Here is a 9,656-nt window from a genome sequence, read left to right on the forward strand (position 1 = left end):
GTTCATCACCGCGGTGGCATATAAAAAAATAATTTTTCTGTGTCACCGCGGTGAGCCACCGCGGTGACACAGAAAAAATAATTATTTTTATTGCCACCGCGGTGATGAACCGCGGTGGCTTATTAAAATATACATTTTTTTTAAATCTTTGTCACCGCGGTAACTTACCGCGGTGACAAAAGAAAAGCTTTTTTTTTTTAAATTTTAAATTGTGGCACCGCGGTACGAAAACGCGGTGCCGCTCACTTTTCTGAAACTTTTCAAACAGCACCAAATCTCTAACTTTTTTTTTTTGTTTAAATCAATTTGCCCTGATATTGTGTCAATCTTTTGACTTTTTGTTCCCTCGACATTAAACCTAACCAATATTTTATAACCTGGAAAACACTGCTCCTTGGGCAAATTAATTGAATACTAAAGTGATCAATGGACAAATACAGTTCTCGATCTTGAAGTCTGCTCCTCAGGTTCCATTAAGAAATGGCAAGTTGTAATATATATATACACACATATATATACAAGCACAAGCAATAATTACTTCCTATAAGGCCAAGCACAAACAATAATCATCCACATTCTGCTCGATCTGTTTTCCCCTGTAAGTGACTCAATTTCAAGAGCAATAAATCCAACAGAGATCATCATCAGTGGGAGTTGTCTTTTGAGTATGGCGGTAGCAGCTTATGCATCTTTGCTTTCGCTTACACGCATGCTGGAATCTATCCAATCTCCTGCTCGTCTGCATCAGCTTCGTTTGGACACCAAACAAATTCAATGTCTGCAGGCAAAAGTTAAGCTCTTGCTAGACTTTCTTGAAGTTTATGGCCAAAGACGAAGCCAAGAAATGGAAGATCTGGCGACACAGATTGCTGATGCTGCTGAAGAAGCAGAAGATGCCGTTGACCGCCATGTAGTTGATCAACTTCGTGATGGATCTCAAGATGAAAGTCATCGTGAGGCGGCCTTCTCATCTTTCTGTCAAGATATAGACAAAGTAATTGCAAAGATTGAGTCCATCATAAAAGAGTTGATGATGGCCAAAGAGGAATGGGCCGACCCGCAAGAACAAAAGCCCATAGCTTCATTGCCTGTCGGATCATCAGACGTACTTTCTTCGATTGACAAGAATAGTACTGTGGTTGGATTTGATGAACACTTGGTTCGTGTTATGGATGAGCTCACTAGAGATGAACTTGATCTCCAAATCTTCCCAATCGTCGGAATGGGGGGTATTGGTAAGACTACTCTAGCTAGAAACATTTTTGAACATCCATATATAGTCAATCACTTTGATATGTGTAAGTGGCTTACAATATCTCAAGAAAATAATGTCCGTAAAATTGTTTTAGACCTTCTAAATGATGTAAAAACAGAAGACGACAACAAAAAAACTTTAGCTGAATTAGGAAACCTATTGCATAAGAAATTATTTGGTAGAAGGTATTTGATTGTTATGGATGATGTGTGGAATACGAATGTTTGGGATGACTTAAAGTTGTTCCTTCCAAAGAATAAGACTGGAAGTCGAATTTTGGTGACGACTAGGCTATCAAATGTGGTAGTTTCTTTAAGCTCCAACAAATCTTATATGATGGATTTTCTAGATGAGGACAAAAGTTGGAATTTACTTTGTCAAGAAACCTTTTCACAAGAAAGTTGCCCATATCCAGAGTTGGAGAATATTGGTAAGGATATTGCAAAAGGTTGCAAAGGACTTCCTCTTGCAATTGTTGTGATTGGGGGGCTGCTTGGAAAATCCAATATGACACGAGAATCCTGGGAGCTTGTTGCCAAAAATTTAACTTCAGTTGCTAATTCAGAAGATGATGACTATTGTTTAAGGATATTGTCTTTGAGTTACCACAACTTGCCAATTCATCTTAAACCTTGTTTCCTCTATATGGGAGTCTTTCGTGAAGATTATAAGATTACTGTTAGCAAGCTCGCCAAATTATGGGTTGCTGAAGGATTTTTAAAACCTATAAGAGGTAAAAGCTTGGAACAGGTAGCAGAGGCATACTTGAGAGACCTTATTGATAGAAATTTAATTTTGGTTCGTACATATGGGCATGGCCGGAACATTGAAACATGTGGAATTCATGATCTTTTAAGGGACGTATGCTTGAGAGAAAATGAGAAAGAGAATTTCATGCGTTCCCCAAAAGTGCAGCGTGCTTATATTGGCAGTGGATACGACATGTGCTTTGCGTGTGGTCGTAACCCCACATCCCATAAGATAGATCTCAATGAAGTGCACGTTGCCTCACAACAGACATCACTTGTAAGTGTTTCGGTATGCAACACCTGCAGAAATATGTATCCAAGACTAACTAGAGTAAGATTAGTGAGAGTGAGAGTAATAGTTAGAACGAGGGGTTTCTCCCGTGAATCCTATGAAGAAATTCTGCATCCGACTAACGTGCGGTACCTTAAGGTCAAAAGTTCAGCTGATTGGGAATTTGCATTTCCATCTACAATGGCTTTACTTTGGAACCTACAGGTTCTAACTTTTGGACTGAAAAGTGGTCTCCCAAAAGCCGTTCTACCACCTGAAATTTTTGATATGCCACAACTTAGGCATCTCATTGCACCCAGAAAAAGCGTTTTTCTACCTGATCAAACAGGTAGTCAAGGTTCGGTTAGTATGGCAAACCTACAGACGCTTTTCCATATAACAAATTTCAGGTGCACAGAGGAGATCGTCCAAAGAATGCCAAATTTGAAAGAACTGAAAGTTTCATATTATGGAGGAACAGGAAGCATGGAATGGTCGTACTATTGTCTCTACAATCTTGCCCGTCTAAGTAAACTTGAATCTCTTTTTGTTGGAAGCAACGGTTTGTTATCGTTAGAGAATCTCAGATTCCCGACTTCACTTAAGGAGTTGCGTTTGTATGGGTGCAGTATTCCTTGGGAAAAGCTGAAGATTGTTGGTTCTTTATTGCCAAATCTTAAAGTGCTTAGTTTGTCCAAGAATACGTACAAGGGGCGGGAGTGGAATCAAGTTGAAGGGGAATTTCCTCGACTAAAAGTCTTGACGATTTTCGATTGCCAGCTGGTGTGGTGGAGAGCAGAAAACGTCAACTTTCCGAATCTTGAGAGCCTGGTTCTGAGTTTCATGTGGAAACTGGAGGAGATGCCATCAGTTATTGGAGATATCCCCACACTCCGTTCAATACATTTGGAAAGCTGCAACAATTCCGTTGTGGATTCGGCGATGCAGATTCTGGAGGAACAACAGAGCTACGGAAATGAGAGCCTTCAGCTTTATGTAGATGAAAAACAAGTTTGTGTTTCCTAGTCTCAAGGAATCAAACATCTTCTCATTGTACTATTTCTTTCTTGAATTTTGTTAAGTTAGAGTATAGCTTTGGTCTAGAGGGATTCTGCAATTCTATTGCTCCAAAGTTGAAGTTCTGCAGTCCATTTTAACTATCTTCACCACTTATATGCTCAACCATATGAATATAAATGTCAAGGCTATAGTGCATATGTTATTGAAGGCTATTTGTAATTATATAAGTAGTATGCGTTTTGGTGAAAATAGCTCAAAATCCCTTCATGATATTTTAATAGGCAATAAAACCCCCGTGTTATGAACAAAACGACAGAATGCACCCTTTTCATTTAGAAATTAATGGAAATAGAATTATCAATTTTTATTCCTAATTATCAATTTGATGCATTGACTTTATTAATTTTACTTGGAATTTTAAATCAAAATTAGATTAAGTGCATTAATTGAAGTTTTATTTTTTATTTTTTTAATAAGCAATTTATCCTTTTAATTGTTCCGGTGAGGTGCACGCGTTTGCGTGTGGACAACTAATTAATATCTAGCTACTTTTTCGTTAATTTTTTAAAAATATAATTATAAAAATTATAAATATTTATAATTTTTTGAATTGTTCCAAACAATATAGTTAATAATAATTAATTTTTTAAGGACTAATATAATAATAACTATTAATATATGTCTTATAATTATAACTGTAAGTATTAAGATTTTTTTAAGAAATATTATTAATGAATATGTACTTTCATTTCATTGTCTGTGAGTTATTTTTCATTTTATTTCTCAAATTTTTCTCTTAACTTTTGTTTGTTTCTGCATCACTAAGCCAACAAATTTTGTGTATAATAATAAAAAATACAATTCTAAAATTTGATTTTTATATAGAAAGTTTAAAAAATAACTTTATAAACTGCTTAATTAGGTCGTACTAAATTATATAAATTTTACTATCAAATTTATTATTTTTCTTTTTTGGGGGGGGGGGGGGGGGTGATATATATGTTGGGTGTTTTTTTTTCAATACTATTAATAAATTGTTATCAATTAACTATTAATAAATCCTCTCGTCTCGATTATTGATAACAAATTGTTAGCCATTATTGTTGAAAATTGACCAACGCATTAAGGGATGAGAAGGTCTGGCATTGTCCTATGTTGGGAGGATTTAGATCATCAAATTTCTTCTTATGGCGTTGAACATTTACTGGGCCTCAACGTTCCTGTTGCCTAAAGGTGTTATAAGGGAGATTGAGAAGCGACTTCGAACGTTCTTGTGGAAAGAGGGGACGACTAGGGGCTATGCCAAGGTAGCATGGCAAGATGTATGTAAGCCTTTATCTAAAGGTGGGCAGGGCTTACGAGACATTGCTACCTTAAATCGGGCTTTAATGTGTAAGAAGCTCTGTGACGTTATAAGGTGTGATAGGATGTCTATTTGGATGGAGTGGCTCTATCACGGGCAGTTGCGAAATACATCGATTTGGGCGATTCTAGACTGTGGGGGTTCGTGGGGTTGGCTGAAACTACTTCATCTACGATCCCTTATTCGGCTGATGCTGGATTTTCGGATTGGTAATGGGGCTACGTTCTATCTTTGGCAGGATCCTTGGCACCATCTTAGGCCCCTCATTGCTAGATTTCCCCATGGACCACCACTCCTTGAGCTTGGAATTTCTACCAAGCTCAGCAGCGTTATCATAGAGGGGCAATGACAATGACAATGACCCCTCATTATAGATATTGAGTGGTTGGAGATTCTACAGTCACGGCCTCGGATTCATGGCAGTGTTGATCGCATCATTTGGCGGTATGAAAATGGTGGTCCTACATCCACATCGTATACGGGTCACTGTTCCCTCCAGGACCCAAGATAGGTTGGTTTTCACTACTCTTGGGTTCTCTCAAGATTCTCAAGCATAATTTTATTCTATAGTTTACTATATTGGTTAAGCTTTTGATAACTCATAAACCATGGTTCTCTTACCTAGGTGCGTGTGGTTTATGTGATGAAGGCGCGAATGAGACGCATAGGAACTTATTCTTCCGATGCCGCTATGCTCGACGGTGCCTTATAGCTATTTGACGATCTGTTCACTTCAATTGACCGAACCGAGACTGGCTAATGGACATAGATTGGGCTACAAGAAAATGGAGAGGGCAACTCATTATTATTATGGCTTATCGTGCGCTACTGGCTTCATGTGTGTATCATATTTGGAAGGACGGAAACTTGAGACGTTTTGAGCAGTCTGAGTGAGAACCGACCGCACTTGCTGGAGTCATTGTGGAAGAGGTTAGACAGATGATTCTTAGTACTTCTTTATCTCACTCTATTATTTCTTATGTGTTATATAGACTTTGGCGTTTCCCTTAGCCTGTCGAGGAAGACGCCACTCATTGAGCACTGTTGTACTGTACGATTGTACTATTTATTTAATGAAAATTACATTTACCTAATTTGTTCATTTGCGATATCATAAGGGGTTGCTTGCATTTTTCCCTTTCTTTAATCTAAACAGTATTAATTTGAGTACTTGTTACTAAAATATATATATATATATATATATATTATGTCTTATGCTCAACTTCATTCAATTTTGACACAATTAAATTCATTTTTATTGGGTCTTTTATAGTCAGATTAAACTGTTTTCTAAATTTAAACAATCAATTAATAATTCTTCTAGTATATATTCTCATTATTTTAAAATTCAAACTCTTTTAAGAAAATATTGAGACCAAAAATGCAAATTTTTAGTGCACTAGAATTTTACTCAACAAAACTTGCTATTTACTATCACATATTCAAACCATTCATATGATTTTGTTTTAAACATAGTTTTAATTTTACAATAATAACATCATCATTTCATAATTGTAGTTTCTTAGTATATATGGTTTTTCTTATAATTACATCTTATTTAACTTCTTACAAATTTATTTTAACCGTTATAAGAACTAAAACTAAATTTAATAATCAAAATACAAATAAACTCAATTGATAAAAGAATTTAAGCAAGAAAACTTACCATGATACAATTTTTTAAATGATAGTATATTTGCCACATGACCACATTCTTCATTTCTTCTTAGAACTTTTTTAAGAATTTCTGTTAAGTTCAAAATTACAAAATTTAATTAGTCAATAGTCTATTCTCGTAATGTAATGACAAATTTAGTTAACTATTCTCAAAGGTTAATCTAATCTTGACTCGAACCAAGTTCAAATCCTGCAGGAAAAAGTTCAGTTCTTGTTGGAATTTCTTGAAGTTGATTCTGGGAGAATAAGCCTAGAAATGGAAGATCTGGCAAGACAGATCGCTATTCTTGCTGATGAGGCAGAAGATGTCATTGACTTACATGTCGTATATCAACTTGGTGTGGGATCTCTGGATAAAAGTCAGGATGTGGCCGCCCTCTCATCTTTCTATCAAGATATACACAAAGTAATCCAAAGGATTGACTCCATCATGAACGAGTTGGGGATGATCCGAAAGGAGAGCACCGATGTCTCAAAACAACAACCGGTAGTTTCTGTGCCTGACAGTTCATCCACAACATTTACTTTCAGTGGCAAGAGTAGTACCATGGTCGGATTTGATGAGCACTTGGTTCGAGTCGTGGACGAGCTCACTAGAAATGAACCTGATCTCCAAATCATCCCAATAATTGGGATGGGAGGTATTGGTAAGACTACTCTAGCTAAAAATACTTTTGACAATCCATGTGTTGTGCAACACTTTGATAAACGTATTTGGTTTACGATATCTCAAGAATATAGAGCTCGGAAAATTCTTGTGCGCGTTCTTAATGATGGTAAAGACCAAGAAAATAGTGAAACTTTGGCTGAAGTAGGACATCAAAATTTATTTGGTCGAAGGTATTTGATTGTCTTGAATGATGTGTGGAATATTAGTGCTTGGGATGATTTAAGGTTGTTTTTTTTAAATAATAGGAATGGAAGTCGAATGCTGGTGACCACTAGGATTTCAAATGTAGCAATTTCTTTAGGTTCTCATAGCCCTTATGTGATGGATTTTGTAGATGCGGATAAGAGTTGGAATTTGCTTTGACAAAAAGCCTTTTGGAGAAGACAATTGTCCATATCGGGAATTGGAAGAAATTTGTACGACTATTGCAAAGAATTGCAATGGACTTCCTTTAGCAATTATTGTGATTGGTGGATTGCTTGCAAATTCCAACAGGACACTAGAGCACTGGGAGTCAGTAGCCAAAAATATAAACTCATTTTCTAACTTAGAATACAGTAACCGTTGTTTAAAAATATTGTCTTTGAGTTACGATAACTTACCTATTCATCTTAAACCATGTTTTCTCTACATGTGGATGTTTCCTGAAGATGACGAGATTAAAGTCTCCCAGCTAATAAAATTATGGGTTGCCGAAGGATTTTTGAAACCATCTAGAGCTAAAACCTTGGAAGAGGTTGCAGAGGAATACTTGCGAAACCTTATTGATAGGAATCTGATTTTGATTCGTAAATAGAAGGATGTAGGGAAGAAAGCTAAAACATGCGAGATTCATTATCTTTTAAGGAACCTATGCTTGAGATAGTCTCGAAAAGAATGTTTGATTTGTGTCCCAAAAGCACAACGTATTGATTTTGAAGACGAGGTCAAAGACGGTTGTTTCATATGTAGTTCTTGGGCTAAAGTCCAAAGGATGGATCTCCCTAAAGTTCAGGTTGCCTCACAATCGACATCACTTTCAAGCCTTTTACTGTGCGACGACTGTAAGATTATGTATCTGAATCTGGTTAGATTGAGATTATTAAGTGTGATAGCCTCTGAGGACGTTGATATAGAATGTTCGCATCCCACTAAATCGGGCTACCTTTATATGAACGGTGAGATGCAGTTGAACTTTGAATCTCCATGTACAATATCTTTGCTGTGGAACCTACAAACTTTAACTTTGAGTTTGCCCTTCGGAGTAAATCTCCCGTCTGAAATCTGGGATATGCCACAACTTAGGCATCTAATTTCAAACGGATTTATTATTTTACCTCACCCCCAGAAGTTACCAAAGAATCAATGATCATGGAGAATCTATAGACGCTTGGTAGTTTTTGAAATTTTAGGTGTACAATTGATGTCCTTGATAAAGTTCCAAATATTAAGAAACTGGGAATTTTTTACCTTAAAAAAGAAAGCGGTGGTCTAGACAATCTTGCTCGTTTACATAAACTTGAATCACTTTCTCTTTTAGAGGAAAATGTGTCGCTATTGGCAAACATCACCTTCCCCACTTCACTCAAGAAATTGACTTTGTCAACTTGCTGTATTCCTTGGGAGGAGATGACGGTTTTTGATTATGTTTTGCCCAATCTTTAAAAGCTTACATTGTACGATAATGCATTCAAGGGACCTGAGTGGAGTCTAGTTGAAGGGCAATTTCCTCAATTGAAAGTCCTAATCATATGGAATAATAACATGGTATGGTGGAGAGCAGAAAGTATAAACTTTCCCAATCTTAAGAGACTTCATCTTGTGTATATGCTAGCTTCGGAAATGAGAGCCTCCAACTTTATGTAGAAGGAGAACAAGTAGTCAGTGTTACTCAATACTACTATTTCACTTTTACAGTTTATTGGTTATATGTTCTACCATAATTATTATGTTAAATATTGTGTACTGTGTTTAACAAATTAGTTTATTAGCTCTCATGATATTTAACTTTTTTCATCTATTCCGTATTTAAGGGTTATTTATAAAAAAGTATGTTTGAGTTAATTTGATAGAAAGAAAATATATATATATATAGACTATAGAGAGTAGAAACTCATCGTGGTATTTTCTTCTCAAAATAACCTATCAACTATTACATAAATGGAGTACAAAACTCCTTAGATATTACAGATCAATATTACAAATTTTGAATAATATTATGAACAAAAATAGAGTAATAATGAGAACAGTATAGTAATGAAAAAGGCTCATAACTAATAAAGGGAACACGATCACAAGGCACAACACCCACAAGTAAACCGACCCACGGTTGCACCACCACAAACCTCAACAACGTCTTGATTTTTCAGATTACAAAATTCCACACTCTCGGTCACTAAAACCCGACTTAGCTAACAAAGAACTTTTAAAAAAAAACAGGGGATAATAATTGTTGAATGTTAATTTATTTGCCACATGACCTCATTGATCTCCCTTCATTATTAAAACTTTTATTGGCAACTTTTTCTATATTTAATTATTTTTTCCCCCTTTACTTGATTCAATATTTGATTTTTCTATTATTTATTTTGTATCTTTTATGATTTTGTTATAACATGTCACGGATGGGATCTGCACAAGTAGGGGTGGCAGATGAGTCGAGCCGGCTCGCG

At 36.0% G+C, this 9,656-nt stretch overlaps 1 protein-coding gene across 1 annotated transcript; it reads left to right on the forward strand.

Annotated features, from left to right (window-relative positions):
• LOC105157424 (putative late blight resistance protein homolog R1A-10) lies at positions 668-3,301 on the forward strand. The gene has a single exon (XM_011073834.1). It carries the CDS (start codon positions 668-670, stop codon positions 3,299-3,301), a length of 2,634 nt encoding a protein of 877 aa, XP_011072136.1.

This window comes from Sesamum indicum, linkage group LG3 (genome assembly GCF_000512975.1).
Source record: "Sesamum indicum cultivar Zhongzhi No. 13 linkage group LG3, S_indicum_v1.0, whole genome shotgun sequence".
NCBI classification, from domain to species: Eukaryota; Viridiplantae; Streptophyta; class Magnoliopsida; order Lamiales; family Pedaliaceae; genus Sesamum; species Sesamum indicum.

Coding starts and splice junctions, on each gene's coding strand:
- LOC105157424 (XM_011073834.1), top strand. CDS start 668: ATGGCGGTAGCAGCTTATGCATCTTTGCTTTCGCTTACACGCATGCTG.